Raw genomic sequence first — 23,742 nt, forward strand, 5'->3', positions numbered from 1 at the left:
GGGGAGCACGTGGGCCTCTCACACGCCACCAGTGGGAGTGGAAAATGGTCAAGCACGTGGCAGGGCTGCTTGGCAGATCTACTGAGGCTGTACATATGCCAACCCCATGACCAAGCAAGCCGACTCTTGGCCGCAAATCCAACAGACATGCATAAACATGCTTATTAGAAGGGCACATGAATATTCATAGCAGCAGTATCTGTAATAGCTCCCAAACAGGAACTACCCAGATGCCCGTTACACAGTATATTTACAAAATGGAATGCTATTCAATGACGAGACTGGATAATCTACAAATACACGACACTCTACAAATATACGTACCTACTACAGATATGGTGTTGTACCTATCACCTACTACAACTATAGGTACCTACTATAGTGGGGTAGGCACTCCAACTGTGTGTTGGAGGAGACTCTTGAGAGTCCCTTGGACTGCAAGGAGATCAAGCCAGTCAATCCTAAAGGAAATCAGTCCTGAATATTCATTGGACATACTGATGCTGAAGCTGAACCTCCAGTACTTTGACCACCTGATGTGAAGAGCCGACTCATTAGAAAAGCCCCTGATGCTGGGGAAGACTGAGGGCAAAAGGAGAAGAGGGCGGCAGAGGACGAGATGGTTAGATAGCATCACCAACTCAACGCACATGAATTTGAGCAAACTGGGAGATAGTGAAAGACAGGGAAGCCTGGCGTGCTGCAGTCCATGGGGTCACAAAGAGTTGGACACGACTTAGGAAACTTCCTACTCTGTGCCACTTTGTCTCTGCTAGCTCATTGTAAGGCACTCTGTGAGTCAGAAATTCTGTGCCCCATTTTACAGACAGGTAAACTGAGGCCAGAGGCACTCTCCCGTCTTTCTAAGCCTCCCTCCAGATAGAAGTACTTCTCTATGTAGGCTGCATTCCTGTTCCTGGCTCCAGTCCGGATATAAGGATCCAAATCAGTTTTTCAGATTCTCCAGGCAAGAATACTGAAGTGGGTTACCATTTCCTCCTCCAGGGGATCTTCTCAACCCAGCGGTCTCTTACATCTCCTGCACTGACAGGCGGGTTCTTTACCACTAGTCCCACCTGGGAAGCCCTATGTGCAGAGTTCAGTTCAGTTCAGTCACTCAGTCATGTCCAACTCTTTGTGACCCCATGGACTGCAGCACGCCAGGCTTCCCTGTCCATCACCAGCTTCTAGAGCTTGCTCAAACTCATGTCCATCGTGTCAGTGATGCCATCCAACCATCTCATCCTCTGTTGTCCCCTTCTCTTCCTGCCTTCAATCTTTCCCAGCATCAGGGTCTTGTGCAGAGTAATGTTTATTAATTCATAAAGACTCTGACACCATCCTCATGGGTAAGTAAAGGATCTCACAGGTAAGGAAGTTGACCCAGAGAGGTGAAGTGACCTACCCGAGGTCTCACAGCACCTTTCTGCAGGGTGATTGATTCTCACCAGGCCATTTCCCCTGCCAGGCCTGCAGGGGTTAACAGGGCCGGAGCGCAACAGGAGGGAGGGTCTCTCGGAGAGTGAGGGGTGGGAGTGGGCCGCCCCCTCCAGGACCCTGACTCCACCTTGGTGAGCAGCTTGAGCCCCTGCCAGCCTCTTGTTGACTCAGCCGGCCTCTCTCCTGCCAAGGCCTGCTGACCAGAGCTCCCACGGGGAGGGTCAGGCTGCATTCTTCTTGGGCTAGAGCCTGGGTAGGGGGGTGGCTGGCACCTCCTGGTGGAGGCTGTGTGCTGGTCTGTGGGTGCTGGGCCAGATGCTGGGGTGAGGCCGGAGTATGGACCAGCCCGAGAACCAGCTCCTTGAGCGTGTGTGCGGTTTAGCGTCACCATGCCTGAGCTGGGTGATCTCAGCAAGCCACTGCCACCATCCTGTGTGCATCCCTGCCCCAGTTTCCCTGTCCACCGAATGGACGCAACGATGATACGTCTGGCCAGCCTACCGCACAGCTACTGGGAGGGTCAAAGAAACAAACGAGTCTGGCCGGAGTGAACGCCCTTTGCAGTTCAAGGACCTGGGCACGTTGGCTGGCCAGCCGGCTGGGCATTCTTGAGGTGGAGTGCACAAACAGGAAGCGATGCAGGGCAGCTCTCAGCTGGGGCCTGTCTGCCTGACATCCCCGTCTCCTCCCGGGTCCTGACATAATGGCAGTCACAGGAGTGACCCCTCCTCCAGGCACACAGCCCTTCAGAGTGTACCAAGTCCTTCCATCCCATTCCCTCAGGTCCCCACCCTCCTGCCTCAGGGCCTTTGCACTGCTGTGCCTTCTGCCTGGAACACTCTTCTCAGATGAGTGAAAGGCTGCCTCCCTCTCAGCTGCAATGTCACCTCTGCAGGAGTCAATCAAACCCTCATTTAAATTAACTTCTCCCTGACCCACTTGGGCTTCCCAGATGGCACTCAGTTCAGTTCAGTTCAGTCGCTCAGTCGTGTCCGACTCTTTGTGACCCCATGGACTGCAGCTCTCCAGGCCCTCCAGTCCATCACCAACTCCTGGAGTTTACCCAAACTCAAGTCCATTGAGTTGGTGATGCCATCCAACCATCTCATCCTCTGTCGTCCCCTTCTCCTCCTGTCCTCAATCTTTCCCGGCGTCAGGGTCTTTTCAAATGACCAGGTGGCACTAGTGGTAAAGAACGCGCCTGCCAATGCAGGAGACGTGGGTTCCGTCCCTGGGTCAGGAAGATCCCTTGGGGAAGGAAATGGCAACCTACTCCAGTATTCTTGCCTGGAAAATCCCATGGGCAGAGGAGACTGGCGGGCTACAGTCCACAGGGTCGCAAAGAGTTAAACACGACTGAAGCAACTTAGCATGTACCGACCCCTCACCCCACCAGCACCCTCCCTTCCCCTCTGTCTTTCACAACCGCCCCCTAAACGCTGGCCTTGGGGGTTTCTTCCTGTCTCCCTGATTAGGTCACAGTCACACACATGAGGCTTATCTGAAACTCATGGGTAGGTCCCTCCCCTCCATCAGTAGAAAACGCCCCTTCCTGAGATGGGCCATAGCTCCTGACCTCGGTCTCTGCAGCCCCCAGGAACTGACGCGGGATGACCTCAGGCAAGGGGGTCTGGACGCGAGTAGACCTGGCCTCCTCAGCCCACGGCCTCCGTCACAGAGGAGCACCGCCACGGTGGTCTCTCTGAAACAGTCCTTGACGAGTGGGGAGCCTGATCTTCCTTTCCTTGGGACGTTTCATTCTATTTTTCTTGGGCTTCCAAGGGATACAGAATAGAGACAAGCAAGGAAAGTGCGCGGTCACTGAGCTGTACGTTTCATGCATCAGGACCTGCTGTGGGCCAGACCCTGGAGGTCTCATCACGAGTTTAATCAGGGCGGCTTATGATTTTCCCCCAATCCTACTGGAGCTGCCAACTTTAGGGAAAGACGCATTAACTTGTCCTCTCTTTTGTAATAAGTGGACTTTGCTTCTCCCCACCCTTCATCTCATGAGGCGGCTATTGGAACAGGACATGAATCCCAAGGGTGGAGACAGTGCGGAGTGCCAAGAGAAGACGGTGGTCGCGCCTCTGGCTCCGCTCTCCCACCTCCAGCACATACACTCTCTGCACCTCAGTGTCTTCATGCATAAAACAAGAGGAGGAGCCCTTGAGACTGCTGGGGGTGAGAGATAAGGGGTGTGTGCACAGGAGACATTCTGCATAAAGCCTTCCAAACGCTGCTTCAGTTAGAGGAAACTGACCTCCTCTCTAGGGGCGGCCCAAATGGCCCGACCCGGCATCACATCCTCCCCTCGATCCTTGGTGCCCTGGCCTCCCTCCTGCTCTTCACACATCGTCCCGGCATCCTCTGACTCCAGAACCTCAGGGGCGGCTATGGGCTGCACCCGGGTTTCCACAAGGTCATTTCTGACTCCCCACCCAAACTGCACAGTTTGGTCACAGCACCGAACTGCCTGCGGTGACCCCGCTGCTGTGTCTGTGTGTTACAAGGGCAGAAATGCACTCCTGCTTCTCCTCAAGCCCTGACCACAGAGCCACTCCCTTTCCAGAGCCCTCCCAAAGCCCAGGTCTCAACTGCCTGCTTCCCAGCCAGGAGGCTGTGTCTGCAGTGGGGCCAGCCGCATCTAGAATCTTAAATCCCGCCTCGGCCTCCCACCCTGACCCAGAGACAGTGACTCTGTTCTCCTCTGGGGACACAAAGCCACCATCCTCTCATGAGGGTCTGGCAGAGCTCAGCGTCTGTGTGGGCTTGTCACCCATGGGCACTGGTGTCAGGATCCAGGCTGGGTTAACGTGCTTGGAGAGGTAGCAGGAATAAAGAGACACAGCCAGGAGGAACATCTGTATTTAAAATTCCTCCCCTTCATTCTCTTCTTCAAATGAATCAGTCCCCACTTCCTCATAATCCTTCTCCAGGGCAGCCAGGTCCTCCCGGGCCTCGGAAAACTCGCCTTCTTCCATCCCCTCGCCGACGTACCAGTGCACAAAGGCGCGCTTGGCGTACATGAGGTCGAACTTGTGGTCCAGGCGGGCCCAGGCCTCGGCGATGGCCGTGGTGTTGCTCAGCATGCACACGGCCCGCTGCACCTTGGCCAGGTCTCCCCCGGGGACCACCGTGGGGGGCTGGTAGTTGATGCCCACCTGGGAACAGAGGACCAAAACGTGGTGGTCAGTGGATAACTCAAGCTGGGACACCCTGGTCATGTAGTGGGGAGGGTACGGGGCAGCAGGCCTGGATGTGATGAGAGGGGAGCACATCCCCTTTCTGCCCCCACATCACATCACATGTGAAGGTGGGGGGTAGGCAGGTAGAAGTGCACGTGGAAGAGAAAGCAGAAGTAAGGGGACTGGGTGGGGAAATTCAAGCGGAGGGGAAGAGCTGGCAGAAATGCTCCTAGGAGACGTAAGCAGACAAGTGAGGGTCCGGAACACGGGTCAGGCAGGGGGCGTGGCAGTGCCCGGAGACGGAAGTTATTGTGAATTCACTCCTTCCAGGGGAATTTCAGGTTTTTCTCTTAGTTATGCGGTCAATATATTTAGGGCAATTTCTCTGCCAAGGGTAAATTTTGCGTGCGTGAGTGCATGCTCAGTCCTGTCCAACTCTTTGTGATACCATGGACTGTAGCCTGGCAGGCTCCTCTGTCCATGGGATTCTCCAGGCAAGAATATTAGAGTGGGTAGCCATTTCCTCCTCCAGGGGATCTCCCTAACCCAGATATCGAATCTGGGTCTCCTGCATTGGTAGGCGGATTCTTTATCACTGAGCCCCTTGGGAAGCCCTGCCAAGGGTGAAGGGTGGTGTTTAAAAGATCACAGAGATATCCTCAAGCAATAAATAAAAAGGTGCAAAAGCTTCTGGGGATGGTGTCTGCATCTACCAGGCCCTCTGCCTCTGGGGTGTGAGGCTTCTTGGAGGAAAAGCATGGAAATCTAAGAAAGATTTCCCTGGTGGTCCAGTGGTGAAGAATCCACCTGCCGATGCAGGGGACACGGGAAGATTCCACATGCCTCGGGGCAACCGACCCGGTGTACCACGACTACTGAGGCTGCGCTACAGACCCCATGCTCTGCAGCAAGAGAAGGCACTGCAATGAGAAGCCCAAGCACCACAATTGGAGAGCAGCCCCTGCTCACTACAACTAGAGAAAAGCCCGAGGACAGCAACAAAGTCCCAGCACAGCCACAGCTAATTAATTAAAAGAAAGTCAGTTAAAAAGTCTTGCTGGACAAGTGGATTCCCCAAGTTCTGGCAGCATGGAGGGCCCTCCAAGCTGATCCGGCCCAGTTGAAGGGGGGCTACCATCCTGGAAATCTCCCTTCTCCCACACACACCCCAAACCAAGTACTCTGGGGACCTGGAAGGGGCCTCAGGTGACCACTGTGACGATACCCATGGGACGCTGAGAACTGGGAGCTGCTCCCCAAATGCCTCTCCTGCCTAGACCACTGGGTCTTCACTGCCAATCTCTTAAACTCACAGCTTTAAAATACAAGTCCTCTTGAGAGGCAGAGGTGGGAGTGGCACCAGGCTACAGAGCCAAGGCGGGTAACCCAGAATGGTCTACCATTCCCCTTAGACGAAAGCAGCATCGTGGGGGTGGAAGTGATGCTGAGATGGGGGCAGAGGATCAAAGTGAGGAGGGGAAGTCAGTGCCACATCATGTGTCTGCTGGACCAGCCAGCTGTGCTCTCTCTTCAACAGCAGCACCCCTGGACCCCTGTCAGTGGGGACAGACATCCCGGGGAGTGTGCTACAGCATGAAGTTCAACACCATCTGCCCCCATGTCATGTGCTTTTCTGAGAAGCAGCCAAAGGCTCCAGCACTGCCTTATCCTTCTGGTCATAACCCCGAACTTCAGCTAGAAGTGGAGGGCTGGGGGGACTTTCCTGGTCCAGTGGTTACGACTTCGCCTTCCAATGCAGGGGGTGCCAGTTCGACTCCTGGTTGGGGAGCTAAGATCACACATGGCTCGTGGTCAAAAAACCAGAAACGTAAAACGGAAGCAGTATCGTGACAAATAAAGAGTTTAAAAAATAAATAAAAGGATGAGACTATGGGGGCATCTCTTTTTTGTTAATTTCTCGACCACCCTTTTTTGCCTGTTCATTTTACTACCAGCTTGTCTTGCTGTTTCTGTTTGAAAGAGAAAATGACAACAACTCGGGGTAAGATCGTGAATGTTTTCACAAGAGTGACCAGAACTGCCACGTTAGGACAGGCAGTGCAGGGGAGAGGATTCTGGCCGAGGGTGGGAGCAGAGCTGTGCGGAGGCCGCTCGCCCATCAGCAGCTCAGCCAAGAGCCCGGCACGCGGTGCCTCGTTTGTGAAAGTCCCACCAGGGAAAACTGAGACGACGAGCTCTTCTCTGTCTCCAGCAACTGGCACAACCTCCCCTGGTGTTCAGTAAACCTTTGAATCATTAAAGGCCTGCCGGAGGGGACTAGCTAACATGAACAGTGGCAGTTGCTCTGATGGTGAACTCTGATGAGAGACCCTGGGCAGAGGCAGTTGCCTGTCCCGCCAGGGTAACTCAGAGGGGCGGCTCCCAAGAGCATCCTCGGTCCTGAGAGCCGGGGTCTTCTATCCCCCCACTGACCCACAGAACGCAGACCTACAACCGGCTCCCAGCTCACTCCTACTTAGTGGAAACGTCAGGGTTTCATAATGTAAGTGAATCACAGCCACATAATAACCATAAAATTTCTTATCCTTACTCTAAATTGATGAAAACATACAAGGTGAACAATTTTTCAAAACAAACTGGGGAGAAGGACACATCCTTCGTTAGAGGAGGGAACCGCCCCTCTTGTCTGGCAACTTGAATAATCCGGTCACTGCATTCTCTGATCTGTGGTCAGATCAGGGCTACCTCCACCCCCTCGGCCTGGTTAGCCCACTTGCACACACTGGCCTAAGTTCTTTCCTGCCAGACCTCTGAGATGCTTGCAGACCATCCGGTGGAAGCGGTGGGCCCTCCCCCTTTGCAATACTGCCCCCCCCCTTCCAGTAAACACCCCCTCCCAGGCTCTCCAGGCCTAAAACAAGCGCCTGAACAAATGAATGAATGAAAGAAATTAGCATTACACTGGCCTACGCTCCTCTCCCCGTGTTGTCCCAAAGCTCCCGTGGAACGCGTGTCAGCCCAGGACCCCAGTCTCCACCCCTTCCTCCCCATCCTTGGTTTCCCTCTGCTTCTCTAGCTGTCTGTCTCCATCGTGTCCCCTGCTCTCACCTGGAAGCCCGTGGGACACCAGTCCACAAACTGGATAGTCCTCTTGGTCTTGATGGCGGCAATGGCGACGTTCACGTCCTTGGGCACCACGTCCCCCCGGTAGAGCATGCAGCAGGCCATGTACTTGCCGTGGCGAGGGTCGCACTTCACCATCTGGCTGTTGGGCTCAAAGCAGGAGCTGGTGATCTCGGCCACGGACAGCTGCTCGTGGTAGGCCTTCTCGGCTGAGATGATGGGCGCGTAGGTGACCAGCGGGAAGTGGATGCGGGGGTAGGGCACCAGGTTGGTCTGGAACTCAGTCAGGTCCACGTTGAGGGCGCCGTCGAAGCGCAGGGAGGCCGTGATGGAGGACACGATCTGGCTGATGAGCCGGTTGAGGTTGGTGTACGTGGGCCGCTCGATGTCCAGGTTGCGCCGGCAGATGTCGTAGATGGCCTCATTGTCCACCATGAAGGCGCAGTCCGAGTGCTCCAGGGTCGTGTGTGTGGTCAGGATGGAGTTGTAAGGTTCCACCACGGCCGTGGAGACCTGGGGGGCCGGGTAGATGGCAAACTCCAGCTTGGACTTCTTGCCGTAGTCCAGGGAAAGCCGCTCCATGAGCAGAGACGTGAAGCCCGAGCCGGTGCCGCCCCCGAAGCTGTGGAAAATGAGGAAGCCCTGCAGACCCGAGCAGGCATCTGTCTGGGAGAGGAGGACATAGACAAAGCTCTGAGGACACCCTCGCGTGGGCACCGGCAGACGGCCTTTTCTGTCCGCCTGCTCCATCCCATAACATTTTCAAGTGGGTGAAATCAAACCGTCCTTGAGGAAGTCAGAAAACACATAGGAGCTGCAGCGTTCTTGGGAGGAACGGCTGAAATATGGGGCAGCAAACACGCTCTCGCCTCCAGGTCCATGAAGCTTCCAGCCCAGTGGCCTGTTTGAACCAGGAATGAGGTTCCGAAACCATGGTGGTTAAGGACTTCACCCCGTGTGGACCCCAGCTCCTTGCCCATTTCCCTGGCCCTGTCCTTCGATTCTGTGGAAACTGCAGGCTTATACAGCCCAGCCCGACCTTGCAAGGTGGCTCAGGGTACCAATTTCAGAGGGATAAATGGGTCAGAGACCCTGAGATTTAACATCAACTTTGCCATTTCCCAGCTGTAAATATTCGAGCAAGTTACCGAACCCTCCAGACTCACGTTTCTTCTTAAAGTGCGGACAAGAAACACATTCCTCTCATAAATAAGGTTACTGTGATCGTTCAGTGAGGAGTCCTACTGTGCTCAGCAAGGACAGTGAGCTCTCACCAGAACTAAGAGAATCCGCAGGTCATGCAACTTCCCCGCTGGACGTGATCTATGACTGTGTTCAGTTGGATGTTCTGAACTTTGGGGATTGCAAATGACTTTGGGACTGATGACCCCCATGAACTCTGCTCTAAACAGGAAAAGTGAACACGCGAAAACTCGGCACCCTTAGCTCCCAAGTCAAGAGCCCTTGATCAAGCTCGCCTCTCCACTGTACAGATTAGGAACGGGGCTCAAGTAGACAAGTGACTCCCTGAGCTTCCCAGTCAAACCAACCCAGTTCAGATCTTGACTCAGCCACTTTCTAGCTGGGGGACCCAGACCAAGTCACTGAATCACTCAGGCTCTCTATTTCCCCAACTGTAAAGTCCAGGCACGAGATCGCCTTTGTATGGTTGTTTAGGGGATTAAACAAAGGAACGTGTGTGGCATTTGTAATAGCATCTGTAAAGCTGAAATAGATCAACAGTCTTCCTCTTCTCCTCCAAGTTAAATGCTTTGTTAAGTGAAATAAATTCACCTTTTCAACTGCTCAAAATAAAACAAAAAATGCTTTGAAACCTGTTGCTGCCATCCAGCAAAGAGTTCCACCTTCCTCACCCCTGGGATTTCTCCCCACCACCACCGCAGAGCATCCGTACGTGCTACCAGGCACCAGCCTGGAGGGCAGCCCACATGGCCCAGGAGGAGGAAGGGGCGCCAACCCAGCACGTGCCTCTTACAGAACACAAGCAGAAATTCCCAAGTCTCAGGTGTTTATCCTGCAGCCGGGGGCCGCGTCCTCCCGCCGGCCTGTCGACCTTGGCGGGCTCTCCAGCTCCCCGCCCTTGCACACACGTACCAGCTTGCGGATGCGGTCCAGCACCAGGTCGATGCTCTCCTTGCCCACCGTGTAGTGGCCCCGGGCATAGTTGTTAGCTGCGTCCTCTTTTCCCGTGATCAGCTGCTCCGGATGGAAGAGGTGGCGGTAGGTTCCGGCCCGAACCTCATCTACCGGGATAGGGCGACCATCAGTCTTACCCCTGGTTCCCAGAGAAGACACCCCCCTCCCACGAGAACACACGACACCCCTATCTACTAAACTCTACTGAGGTGGAACAGACAACCCCAGAATACATCTGCGAGGCTAAGGGAATTCCAGGGTAACACAGGCTCCAATAGAGCAGAAGCCTGGGCCTCAAGCAGCAGTGAGAAGCCAGCTGCTCTGCTGGCAGGACCTTAGGGAGCCTTGGGTTTGTTTACAAAGCTGGGCAGATACCAAGTCTGACTGCCCGGACCCCCAAGGCTTCCCTCCAGTTTTTCCTTCATGCTGCAAAATTTACCCCAGAATATAACCACCTTCACTCGCCTCCAGATGCTTCAAGGACACAGGGAAAGATTCAGAATGACCTGCTCCCAGGCCTCCCAGGGATTGTCCCAGCCCTAACTTCCACCTCCAGAGGCAACAATACACATCAGGCATTAGAGATATTTCAGAACAACTTGGAAGCAAAGCTGTGTTCCACATTCCAGAAGAGCCAGAGCCCGAGAATGGTTCCAGTGGCATGGGGGCTCTGCTCACCTCTTAGGTCCACCAAAGCAGACACACAGCAGACCAGGGGGCCTTAGGCCCCACCGCCATCCCCTCTCCTCTACAGCACCCTCTGCTCCTCCAGGGAAAGCACCCCTCTGTGCAGTGGCCCAGGAAGGTCATCTGTCCTTTCTATATTTGTACAAGTGGAGGTATACTGGCGTCTGTGGCCCCAGAAACAGTGTTCAGGCCCTAAAGGCAGTGCCCAGACACCCCTGGGGACTCATCCGTCTTTGCTGGTGAGCAGGCTTTGAAGCTGAGGAAATGCTGATGAAGAGTGTGGACTGAACCAGGGGTGCTGTGGGCTTGGCGGCAGGGAGAACAAGGATCCTGCCCTGACACAAGTCAGTACTCCTGTTTCCCTAAGATCCAGATGAGGTTCGTTCTAACATCCATCAACCTCGGGCTGTAAGAGAAAGTGCCTGCTGCTATTTCGTCTCGTGTGTGAGAGGCTGCAAGGTTACACCAGGCCTGCCAGGATGGACTGCAATCAATACAGAACTGGAAACATACACTTTGGGAAACTGACTATGTGAGGGCTTCTTATAATTTCTGAAATTACTGGTATTTTTGATTCTTAGTATTTAGTGAACAATCTTGGCAATTTTGGTCTGCCTAAGCAGTTTTGAGGGGAGAGAACCAGGTTGGAGCTTTAACGGAGGAGCAGAGACCTCTGATCCCCACTTGAGACCCTGAGACTGGGGAGGGCTCCAGGAACCATGAGTCACATGGGGTGAGGGTGGGGGTCTGGAGGGTCACCCTTCCACGGGGAGGTCAGCCTCCCAAGCCTCCCCAGACACCATGGTGGACCACAGCACCATGGTGGACCACGGCCTCTGCAGCCTGGTGCTGCTCCTGGGCAGGACCCTGGCCCATGCTCACCGACCACTGTGGGCTCCAGGTCGACCATGACGGCCCGGGGCACGTGCTTCCCATTGCCGGTCTCGCTGAAGAACGTGGTGAAGGAGTCATCGTCATGGACCTTGCTGGCCTGCGCACCAAAGGTGCCATCGGCCTGGATGCCATGCTCCAGGCAGAAGAGCTCCCAGCAGGCATTGCCGATCTGGACCCCAGCCTGGCCCACGTGGACGGATATGCATTCCCGCTGCAGGCAGAGAGCAGGCCAGTCAGAGCCCCAGCCGGCCTCTGCCCAGGCCCCCAGGCCCCGCCTCTGAGAACGTGTCCCTCCCTAGCACTTGGCAGGCAGGACACCCTGCCCCTGCCCAGCAGGTGGGCTCTGGGCCCCATGGCATGTGGATCAAGACTTGGTTCCAAGGAAGAACCCCAGCTCCATGGTTTGCTGTGAGGGTGGCTTTCCATGGTTAATCCTTTGTGTCAAGAAAAGGAAAGAGAAGGCCAGCCGCACAGATGAAACATGAAATTCCCAACCACGGATGGACTCCTGCACCGGTGACGCCGGTCCAAGAAGAACCAGTGAGAACAGCAGAATCCATCCTCGAATCCACCGCCGTGCCCGGTGCACCGATCATGTTCCTCCCTCAGCCAGAGTCTCCCAGACGCTGTCTCACACATACACACGCACACAGTCCACAGCTCCCCATCACAGAGCAGAGAAACACTCACGGGAGGACTGTGTCTTGGAGTCTGTATCATGGTTGTCATTACTGTTTAGTGTACAAATGTAGGAATAAGAAAGGGTCAGTACAGGGGCTTCCCTGTGGGTCCCAGCAGTTAAGACACTGCCCTCCCAATGCAGGGGGCCTGGGTTCAATCCCTGGTCAGGGAATTAGATCCCACATGTTGCAACTCACACCTGGTACAGCCAAATAAATAAATAAATATTTAAAATAAACATTTATTTAAAAAAAAAAAAAAACAGGATCAGCACATCAGCAGGGAAGGGCTGGGAGGGGACAGGCAAGCCAAGTCTCCTCTGTGGCCACCATAACCTATTCCCTCACCCATCAGGCCAAGGGCCAAATAAAGCTGATTTTCAGAGGGTCCTTCTCCATGTTGTGGTGTGAAGCCACAATTACATGATTGGTTCTGGTACTAACAGCTTAGGATGGGGAGGGGTGCATGTGTCTGAATGTGTGAAGTGATAAATGTGTGGGTGTATGTTTGTAAGAGTGTGATCGTGAGCGTGTTCGAGACTGGCAGTGTGTATGTGTATGCAGACATGAGAGTGTGTGTGTGTGTGTTATGGTTCTGCTGGGACGGTGTGCCCATCACCCCCCATGCCCCTCCAGGGAAGCTCTGGCCTCACAGGAGCCTCTGTGCCCGGGACAGAGCTGGGCCGGGAACCATGTGCCTGGTGTGTGGCCTTCTATTCTTATCCATGACCCGAGCTGGCATTTTCCAGCTCCAGGGAATCCAAGCGCAGAGTACAGCCTCCAGAGACCGGGGCTGGGCAAGGGGTATGGGACTCCTGGGACCCTGGGGCTCTCCCAGTGTGGGTGTGGGGTGGTCAGAGGCATCAGGACCCAGTGCTCTAACACGGTCTCCGTGCTGCTTGGCCTCCGGGTGTCACAGAGGCCTGGCCAGGAATACAACCGGCCATGTTTCCATGAGCCTGGTGGCCAGGAAAGGGCTTTGCTTACGAATCTTGCCTCTCAAGTTACGAGCTGTGCTGTGTGGGCTGGGCTGAGGTACATAACCTCCCTGCGTGTGAAAAGCATAAGTCACCACGATCACTTCTGCTATGGTCAGCCTTGTCTTCAGCTTCATCATTATGCATTTTCTTCCCTGTAGCCTTACTCTCCCCCTGGAAGATGCATCCATGGGAAGCCGGAGACCTCAGGCTGACGCTCCTCTTACAATGAAAGGGCTTCGTCTTAGGACTCGATTCAGGCCTGAGGAAGCAGTATCCTTCTCCAAGAACCCCCAAATCCAGCAGCTACCGACTGGACCACGCTTTCACAGGAAGCCATGGCCTCCTTGAGGGTGGGGTATGTGAGCGAGGGGACCTGGAGAGGCCTGAAAGGAGCTGGTCCCACATGCTGTCCTGTGGCCCCACCCCCAACCATCTCCAGGCACCCCCTCCCCATGGGTGCTCTGGGCCTTTCTGGAAGGATGCTGGGGTATTTTAGGAAGATCAAAGGTAAGAGGAGAAGACAGAAGGATCTGAAGTCCTGAAGACCACCAACGTGGGGACATGGATGTCCACACATCCCTTTAACCTCATGCGAGTCAATATGCCACTCTCCATTGCGGAAATCAGCCTCACACACGGGCACACAACATTCAGGAGGAGGGAGCTGGTTTCCCTGTCAAACTAATTGACAAGAGTAACTGGAGGCATGAGATAGACTCAGAAATAACTGATGGGCCCATAGATGCCTCCAGGGCGGCCTCTCAGCACCAGTCTCCACCAGCAGAAAGCAGGACTCCCTAGGGGGTGGGGGGATTCCAGGTCTGGGGCAAGGAACACACAAGATGATCCCCTGTGAGAACCTTCTGGAACACCATGGGGAGCCCAAGAGCACAGACCCAGAAAGGGCTCAGAAACCACAAGAGGCTCCCTCGGCCAAAGGTGAAACAACCCGAGGGTCAGAAAGAGGAACAGCAGTAGTCAACTGAAACGGGATGGACACGCAAAAATCCACAAGCCCTTCATGTTGTTAAGAAAAAAAGCCCACAGGAGAGAAACGCATCTACCTATCCAAACAGCCCTGTTGATGAGGGAGAGCACTTCTTTTAACAGAAGACAGTGAGCTAGTCAGGGTGGAAGGAATAATATACTAAGAAATATTGCATACAATAGTTTCTAATTATATAGTTGATTTGGACAAGGACTGAAGGGGAACTAGATGTTCACAGAGTGCCAAAGAATCACTGCTACTTACAGGTCACAAGGGGAAGTTAACTTCAATGGTTACCAGCCTCTGACCCTGGGATGGATTGTAACCTCTGATCCTGGGATGGATTGTAATCCCACGGCAGCGAGAAAACCAATAATGCAGTAGGACATGCACACCTCCCAGGAAAGCTTCTTGTCAGCCTTAACAATACTGTATATTAACACATACATATGGAACATAGAAAAATGGTACAGAGGAACCTGTTTGCAGGGCAGGAATAGAGACCCAGATGTAGAGAATGGACGTGTAGACACAGAGAGGGATGGGAGGATGGGACAAATTGAGAGAGAAGCGTTGGTTGACACATACACCCTGCCGCATGTAAAACAGGCAGCAACAGAAAGCTGTCGTACAACCCAGGGCGCTCAGCTCAGGGCTCTGTGATGACCTAGAGGCTGGAACGGGGGACGGGCTAGGAGGGAGGCTCAGGAAGGAGGGGACATTCGTGCACATGTAGCTGATTCACTTTGCTGTACAGCAGAAACTAACACAACACGGTAAAGCGATTACACTCCAATAAAAAAATAAAATTTGTTAAAACTTAAATACTCAGCCTTAATGTATTAAACCCTTTATAAGTAGCTCCCACTTTATAGAAAACACAGGGGTCCAGGGATAAGAGACACTACGAGCATGAATCCACAAGCTGGTAAGTTCCGCAGGGCAACTGACCCGATCTTCTCAACTCATGAAAATCAAAGGTGAGGGAGGAACTGACCCATATCAAGGGGAACTTAAGAAACATAAAATACACATGGCGTGTATGAATTTTAACTCAATTCTGGTTTGAACAAATCAAAATATTTGAGGGGATAAATAGAGAAACGGATTGATTTTGTTAAACATGATAATGAAAGTGTAGTTAAGTATCGAAAAGCTCTTATTTTTAGAGTCACTTCTGAAGCATTTACGGTAAAATGTCATGACATCTACATTTGACTTGACTTCAACAAGCACAGCAGATAAACATGGCAGAAAAATAGCAATGATTAAATCTGGACGACAGGTATGCAGGCGACACACTGCCATGCTTCTCTGAAGGGTTGACATCTCATGCTGACAACCCAACATTAAAGACAGGAGACAGCGAGGTCCAGGTGGGGCCCCATCGACAAGGGCCATCGACAAGGGCGCGTTGACACAGCAACCCATCGACAAGGGCCAGGCCTGTCCTGTCCCTTTCCACTTCGCCATTCATTCAGCTGGCAATTACCAAGAGCCCAGTTTGTCGGGCAAACAAGGACTGTAAAGTTACACAAGGGAGACTTCCTTGGCGGCCCAGTGGTTAGGACTCAGGGGCTGTCACTGCTGGGGACAAGGGTCCAATTACCGGTTGGGCAACTAAGATCCCGCAAACCACACAGCACAGCCAAAATAAATAAATAAATAAAATAAAGTTACACAAGGAAATCACCAGTGAAATGAAGTTAGGCGAGGCCCCCAGTGCTAACATCTGTGCCCCGTTTGCACCTGCCCTGAGGGGACAAGGATCCCACCCGCTTCTCCAGCGGCTCTTACTTGTCACCACCTCTCATTCCTGCCTGGAGGTTCTACACAGAAAAGCCAGGAGCATGTCCAGTGCTGACGGCCTTGGGGGCGGGCTCTCATGCCCAAGACAGGTAACCGGGGAGTTTTGTGAGCTCAGAGCCTTCAGAAGCTCGAGCCAGGCCGGCCTCACAGGTCATCTAATACGATTCCCACCCCTTGTTTTACAGATGAAGAGGCTGAGGCTCAGACAGGTAAAGGACAGATTGGGAATTTCACAGCTCTGTAAGGAAAGAGCCTGGGCTGAAATCTAGACCTTCTGACCTCTGCAGAGTCCTCTCCTGGACGCCACCCTGGACCCTTGCCTCGTTCTCACTCTGAGCCCCCAGGGCCCAGGGGCCATGCCCCCCACACCATCATCAGCCCCCCATGCCCTTATCAGCCCCCCATGCCTACATTGGCCCCCCATGCCCACAGCGGTCCACCATGCCCACAGCAGCCCCCCATGCCCTCATCAGCCCCTCACGCCATCATCGGCCCCCTACCCCATCATCAGCCCCCCACGCCTAAATCGGCCCCCCACACCCACATCAGTCCCCCACGCCCACAGTGGTCCACCATGCCCACAGCAGCCCCCATGCTCACTGCAGCCCAAGCCTGACAGCTGGAGCCCAGGAAAGCTTGTACAACAACACTCCAGACCAGAAAAAGCTCCACTGCAGAGAGAACAGAAGAGAACGGCTCAGTGTGGGCGCCTCAGAAAACAGGCCACCCTTCCTGGAAGAACCAGGCCTGTGCTCAGGGCCTGGTGTTGGGGGGTTGGGGAGAGGCTGGTGTGTGCTGAGGAGGGTGCTGGTGTGTGCTGGGGGGGGATGGGGGCTGGTGTGTGTTGAGGCGTGGGGGCGGGCCTGGTGTGTACTGAAGGGGAGGGGGGTGGTGAGAGGTGGGGCAGGGCCGGTGTGCGCTGAGAGGGAGAGGGGTGTGCTGACCCAGCAGACAGTATTTACATCAAGTGTTTGCTCCAAACTCATGGTTGGTTCAGATTCCCTCTCTGGCGGGCAGAGCTCAAGCTTTCTCTCTCACACTGTTCCTCCCCCAGTTCTATCCTGACTCTGGGCTCGTAGGGCTGACTCCAGCTCTCTGCTCTTGGGACCCTGTGAGAGGAAAGGGGTCCCCTCTTGGCCCAGCAACCCAGGGGGTGAAGGTGAGGGAGATGGAGGGTCTTAACACAGGAGCTCCCTTCCCCAAGCAAGGTATGACACCCCTACCCAGATCTAGTACTGGGTGACGACAGAAGTGACCTGCTCTATCCGCTCCTGCAGCAGATCTACAGCCAAGTGCGCACGAGAGCGTCAAGAGGGGCTGGGCCAACTCCTGCTCACCCTTCTGCGTGCTCACTGATCACCTCTCCTGTTGGAGGTCTGGAAGCCCCCACACCAGCATGGGCCACCTCCTCTTCAACACTGTATTGCACGCTCCTAGCTAACGGTTCACTGTTCGACTTTCCTGGTGGACAGCAAAGAGCCCCTGTTTTCTTGCCAGATTCCCAGCATCAAGTACAGGGCTTGAATGCAGCAGGTGCTCAATAAATTCAGGGGTGATTGGAATGAAAACCCTGCTTAACAAGGAGCGGGTGGCCAGGGCCTGCAGAGCAGTCGATACTAAAGGAAGAAAAAACAGCTTCTGGCTTGGTTTCCTGGGGGGAGGACTATTTGCAGGCTGCGTGGAAAATTCAGACAGGCTGGTAGGATCTGGGGCATTTCAGCTGGATTTGGAGCAGGAGAATTTAGGGCAGGTCCCACGGACTGCTTAGGCTGTCCGAAGTCTAGGCTGGTGTAGGCCGTGTGCCCATGACCATCCTCCATGGAGAGGGTGCCCAGCTCTGCAGAACAGTAGGAAAAATATGCTCCAGACTTGACAGTGCTGGTATAACTCCACAGCCAGAAATCTCTCCTTGTGTCAACCTTATACTATTTCTATTTTAATATTAATCGTTTCCTTTCCATTTGTTCTCAGAGAACTCAGACCCGCTAATTGCAGTCCTCTGCAGAAGGAGGCTCTGGAGCTTTAAAAAATGGTTTTGAAGTATCACAAGCCAGCAAAACGGGCATATTATCTTGGAAGGGAACTGACAGGCCAGCAGTGAGGGCCAGTGAAAACCCGGGACCAGGCCACATACCCCGACCACCTGTGTGTCAAGCCACATGGTTGCCTTCAGGAAGCTTACTCCTAGGCCCACGTACTTCCAGCTGTCAGGCTGGGATGATGAATCATGCCAGGATCCAGGTCAGAGACAACGGGTGAAAAGTAGAGCCAGGGTTCCCGAGGGATGATTAAAGCAAGAACAACATGATTCCTGGGAGGCTGCGCTATCTCTTCTCAAAATCCTTCAATTAGATCATATTTGGACTCAGAGAACAGATAGCAAGCTGGCGACAGCAGGAACAGAGTCGACCTCAGTTAACATCAGGTGAGGACTCAGATGGCAGGCGCCGCAGCTGGGCAGCAACAAGGTACCACAGGCAGCCTGGGGAGCAGCCAGGCCGGTCACAGACTCCCAGACTCTTTAGACACTATGAGGCCAAAGGCCCTTGAGCTTTAGCTGACACTCAGGTCAGGAGCAGGAGAGAGCAAGCAAGCTTTAATCAGCCACATGTGGTGCCCACTGTCCTCCCGGTCTCTTCCACACGCAGCTCATCACAGAGAAATTCTAACAGGAAGACGCCAACAGGGGATGTTGGCCTCAAAGACCACAGAGAGCACTGTTGGTCCCTGGTGGCCAAAGGCAAGAAGCAGCGGTCCACCCTGTCCCAGAGCGCCACATCCTCCCACCCACCCCATCACTAGCCCTGTACGTGCCAGCTCTTTCCTTCTCAAAAGCTATTTTAACTTTCCCTCTTCCTTTCAAGGTCACTGAGACGTCACTCGGAGAGGACAGAGCGTCACCCCTGGGCTCTGCGTGGGCCCAACCGAAGCCTGGATGCTTCCTATGGACACACTGCCTGGGGGCTGGGGGCTCCACTGCTGCCCAGAGGACGTGCCCAGGGACCTCAGGGGACCCGTACTTAGTGATGGGAAGGGAGAACAGTGCAGTGGCCGCAGCCCCCGCAGGTGCCGAGTTGGAAGACACGCCTGGGCTCTGCAGCACTCAGCCACACCACCTGCACAGGGGAGTCTGCAGAGGCCTGCGGATGCAGAAGCAGTGTCCATCTCACACAGAACACTCTGCCCTCTAGCCTCCCAGCTCTGCAGGAAGACAGGCTCTTTGTTGCCATCTGATGTCAGTTCCCCGCCAGAATGCACAGGCATGCTGCTAACCCAGGAGGAGAGCACTGAACAGGCTGTGCCCTCATCCCCTGTGAGCCACAGACACTTTCTCTGAGGCCTGGAATCACTGACACCGAGACAGGTGTCATAGCCTTGGCTCCCAAGAGAACTGCTTGCCAGAGGGACCCTGGGAGCAGACTGGGATGCTCAGTTACAGGGTTAGTTATAAAATCCTCACTTAGAACCTAAGAAATGTCGAGCCCATCCTCAACATGGGCAGCCTTCCCAGCCCTCCAGAGGGGCGTCCAGACACTGCGGAAGGAAAGTCCTTCTGCACGGGTGGGACTTTGGGGCCGGTGTGTCATCCTAGGGTTTTAGGAACAAGTCAAGGGGTTTTAAAAAAGAGGTTCTGAAACTGGGTCATTTGTAGTGATGTGGATGAACCTAGAGTCTGTCATAGAGTGAAGTAAGTCAGAAAAACAAATATCGTATATTAATGCATACTTATGGAATCTAGAAAAGGGTACAGATGAACCTATTTGCAGGGCAAGGATAGAGATGCAGACATAGAGGACAGACATGTGGGCATGGGGGTGGGGGGAGGATGGGACAAACTGAGAGCGGAGCACTGACATATGTACACAGCCATACACAAAACAGACAGCTAGCGGGAAGCTGTGTGTAGCACAGGGAGCTCAGCTTGGTGGTGACCTAGAGGGTGGGATGGAAGATGGGGTGGGGGGGGGAGGCTCAAGACGGGGGAGATGCATGTATGCATATAGCTGATTCATGTTGTTGTACAGCAGAAACTAACACAACATTGACAAGCAATTACACGTCAAAAAAAGGAAAAAAAGAGGCTCTGTGAGTGTGAAATAGTCAACAAAAAAAATGTCTTCCCATCAAGACAGTGCTGCCCATGTATATAAATGCTCCAAATAGAACCTGTTACATAAAATTCAGTGTTTCAAAACAAAGAGTCTCTTTCCAAAACATTCAGCCATAGATTTTCAGTTAAATATCTTTCAGATTCCTTAGCACATTTAAAACAAGGTTTTTACTTTACATTTTTCTATTTACTAGATATTTTCAGAAACCTGCCTTTTGAGTGCACATTGACCTCTGTTCAGAGAGCTGGATTTGGGTCCTGGAATCCCCTCTAAGACTCACTGCAGCTTTTAGGTGAGAATTAGAACACGTGTGTAAGAGGCAGCACTCTGAAAATTACACAGCACTAGCTATGTGCTGGATATTATAAATATTAAATATCAGATCTTGAGTAAGCTGCCTGGGATGTGGTTCAGAATAACGCGGGGTGGAGTGAATGAAGTAAGACTCATCATTAAGTAGATAATTGTTGAAACTGGTTGAGGCATACACAGGGGTTCATTATAACGCTCTCATTTTGTATATGCTTGGATTTCTCTGCAATGAAAAGGTTAAAATAGTAAAGCTAGGTGGAACTTTGAAAATTTGAACCATAACCCCTCTTCATTTTGGAGATGAGAAAAACTACTTCAGAGAGATTAAGTGACTTGAAGTCACATAGCTAGCTGCAAAGCCAGGAGCCCAAAACTCCAGAAACTCCTGGCTCTGGACTCCCTCTGTGACCCCTGGCCTCAGGCAGGGGTGGACTCCTCTGGCCAGTCCCAGTATTCCCTAGGAGCCTGCTCTGGGGAGTAGGCCTGGAGCTCGAATGGGCAGAGCTGGGGCCAGAGCCAGGGGCCCTGGGCACTTTCCAGAATGAGGAGGAGGGAGGTTCTCACCTGTCCTGCTGGCCACTGACACTGGAGGAAGAGTGCCAGGACAGCCTGACCTTGGCCTGCCAGTCAAGCTGACGCCGCCCCCTCCCCCAGCCAATCTTGCCACCCTCCCTGAGCCCCAGACAGTGGGGCCTCCAGTCCAGGAGATTTCTGGGTTCTTTGTGTTTTGAGGCATCAGGGTGAAGTCGACTGGCAGCAAATTTTACCCACCCCAGGACTCAGGGGGCGAGGGGAGGGCCTCCAGCTGGTGGGACTGCAGCCCTGGGAGAGGACCTCTCCAGCAAGTAAGATCCCAGTCCCAGAGGAGAGGGAGACAGACAGATGGGGCGGGCACCGCAGCCAGGGTAGGAAGGAAAGAAGCGGTCTGAAACCCTGTGTGCCAAAGTCCTCTGGCTTTGACCGCTTGAAAAACTGGGGAGCTGGAAGCAGGTGCCAGGGCCTGGGAAGCTGAGCTGGAGGTGGAAGTGTCCCAGACCCAAGCCAGATGGCCCTGGGATGGGAAAGAAGGAAGCCCCCAGCGTGGGGCTCTGTACACTTGGTTGGTGGGACCTGACCCAGTGCCCCGCCCAGCCCCCACCCCCAAGTCGGGAATCCCCGGCCTGCCTGCCCAACCCCCACCCCGCCGGCCCGTCTCCCCCACTGGGTCCCTGAGTTGCCCCACGGTGATGTCTCGGAACCTAACCTCTTCTGCGCGGGCGGCCCCTGGTCCCCTTCCCCTCACCTGCGTGCACAAATCTCCCTTTAGGCGCAACTCGCCCCAGACTCTACTTTCTCTCTAGGAAAAGGCCACTGGCACCAGGTGGGTGTTACCCCCCGCGCGAGGGTATGAACCCCTCGACCTTGAACTGACACCCCTAGGAGACTTCGAGCTCCGCGGATCCAAAGAGCTAGCTGTCAGCCGCGGAGGAGAGCGGCTCTGGGGTGGGCGCCCCCACTCTCTTCCCTCCCCATCCCCGGCCCAGCGCCCCTCGCGCCCCGGCCCCGCAGGCTCACCATCGCGGCTGCTCCAGTAGCCCGTTCGCTCCCGCCTGGGCCTGCCCACCCCAACTGCTCCAGATACAGCCGCCTCCGCTGTTGTGACACCAGGAGGGAGGGTGCCGGGGACAGGCATACTGGGCCAGCAGCTGCCCCGCAGCATCACAGAGCCGGGGAGGGAGGGACCGGACAGGTCACAATCGCTCCGCCCCACCGGCCCGCCGGCGGCTCGGTCTCCGCCAGGGGAGCAGCGCGCGGGGGTGGGGTGGAGGGCCGGTTCCTGCACTATGCTCTGCACGATCATACTTTGTGAACCCAGCCGCCCAAGAAGGAAATGGAAAGTGCTGTTTGAGTAAGTGTTCACGCTCCCAAACTTTGATCCTCTTCCTGTGGCAGGAAAGGCAGCTGGTTGGGGTTCGGTGCGCTGCGCAGACACCCCCAACCCAGGAGGGGGCGGCAGGGTGGGAGCAGGGCTCTCGGTGGGAGGGACAGGCTCCAAGCTCAGCTCTGGGGCTGCTCATCACCTAGGCTTTGAAGCCCTTGCACCTGCCCGAGGCTGGCCTGGTTGTTGGGGGATTCACTGAGAGAACGGTGAGACACCCCCGACCCACCGCCACAGGAGGTACTTCTCAGTGCGTCCTCTGTTCCCTCCCGCTTCTACTCCTCTGTTCCTGGACATCACCCCTCCACCATTATTTTCAAGTCTCTTTCTCCATCCATTTATCATCTCTCCCTCTTCCTACTTTAAAGCCCAGAATATGCAGAACCACCTCAGGATTTCAGCTGCCTCTTTTTTCTGCCTCTTTGCTAAGACCTTCTCTTGGGGGCTGCAAGTGATGTGGAAGGGCCAAGGGCCTTGCCCCACTCCCCTGGGTTGGGGGTGGTGGGGTGGGGACAATGGATCTGGCCCTCTCTTTGCACTTTAGATTTGGCCATGCGATTGATTACAGTTCCCTCACTTCCCCTCCTCCCCTCCCCAGTTAAGCTGTAAGCATTGCAAACTTCCCCACCAGAGTTCAAACTGAGCTGAGACAGTAAGGCACTCCAGTCTCTTCTCCCGCTCTCTTCAGGCCCTGCCCACCAAACCCCGAGTGACTCCAGGCAAATCCACAGCTTTTCTGCAAGGTGCCACCACACACAGCTGCTCTGGCAGGATGTGATGACTCGCCAAGTGTCCCAGCACACAGATCCACCTTCCCTTCCTGACTGTCTATCTCTGGCTGGTGGAGAATGAGAACAGGATTTTGTAGCAATTTGTTCTGCTGAGCGTCCATTCCTATGTTGTCCGATCTGTACTGTGAGTTTCTAGAGGACAGAGGACGGGACATGTGTCTTATTGAATATTTATTTATTTGGCTGAACCGGGTCTTAGTTGTGACATGTGGATCCAGTTCCCTGACTGGGGATTGAACTTGGGCCCTGAGCACTGGGAGCTCGGAGTGTTAGCCACTGGACCACCAGGGAAGTCCTTTGGGGGCACATGTCTTAATCATCTTTGTATTTTAGAGCATCTCAGACACAATGCTTTACACACTGATACATACAGTGCTTAATAAATTATGAATTGTCTATAAAGATCCTAAAAATTGAGAAACATAATTAAACGAACTGCCGAGCACATGGCAAATGCTCAATAAAGGATGATGACTCTCATTAACTGTGTATTTATTTCTCTTTGAAACTCCCATAGCATTTACTGATCACTTTATCACTTCCATGACATTTACCACGCTTCACTTTGGAATCTTTTTTTCTTTTTAATATTATTTGGATCTTCATTACAGCATGTGGGCTCTAGTTCCTTGACTAGGGATCACACCTGGGCCCCCTTGCATTGATAGCACAGTGTTTTAGCCACTGGACCACCAGGGAAGT

General features: G+C 53.9%; 1 protein-coding gene and 1 long non-coding RNA gene across 2 annotated transcripts; one reads left to right on the forward strand and one right to left on the reverse strand.

Annotated features, from left to right (window-relative positions):
- Positions 1 to 4,292: 4,292 nt before the first annotated feature.
- TUBA8 (tubulin alpha 8) lies at positions 4,293 to 22,018 on the reverse strand. The gene is made up of 5 exons (XM_006071395.4): positions 21,886 to 22,018; positions 11,439 to 11,661; positions 9,828 to 9,976; positions 7,698 to 8,378; positions 4,293 to 4,604 (listed from the first exon to the last, which is right to left on the reverse strand). The coding sequence occupies exons 1-5, from the start codon at positions 21,886 to 21,888 to the stop codon at positions 4,311 to 4,313; spliced, it is 1,350 nt and encodes a 449-aa protein (XP_006071457.2). The 5' UTR covers positions 21,889 to 22,018; the 3' UTR covers positions 4,293 to 4,310.
- On the forward strand, positions 21,006 to 23,074 carry LOC112584450. The gene is made up of 3 exons (XR_003108623.2): positions 21,006 to 21,176; positions 21,638 to 22,219; positions 22,938 to 23,074. It is a non-coding gene; the product is annotated as an uncharacterized LOC112584450 (long non-coding RNA).
- The last annotated feature ends 668 nt before the right edge of the window (positions 23,075 to 23,742 follow it).

Source organism: Bubalus bubalis, chromosome 4 (genome assembly GCF_019923935.1).
Source record: "Bubalus bubalis isolate 160015118507 breed Murrah chromosome 4, NDDB_SH_1, whole genome shotgun sequence".
NCBI lineage: Eukaryota > Metazoa > Chordata > Mammalia > Artiodactyla > Bovidae > Bubalus > Bubalus bubalis.

What these genes read in the sequence shown, in the direction of transcription:
- TUBA8 (XM_006071395.4), bottom strand. An exon ending in CCTGGAGCCCACAGTGGTCG is followed by an intron (nt 9,977 to 11,438) that starts GTGAGCATGGGC and finishes CTATCCCGGTAG; the next exon opens with ATGAGGTTCGGGCCGGAACC. An exon ending in GGTGTCCCACGGGCTTCCAG is followed by an intron (nt 4,605 to 7,697) that starts GTGAGAGCAGGG and finishes CTCTGTTCCCAG; the next exon opens with GTGGGCATCAACTACCAGCC.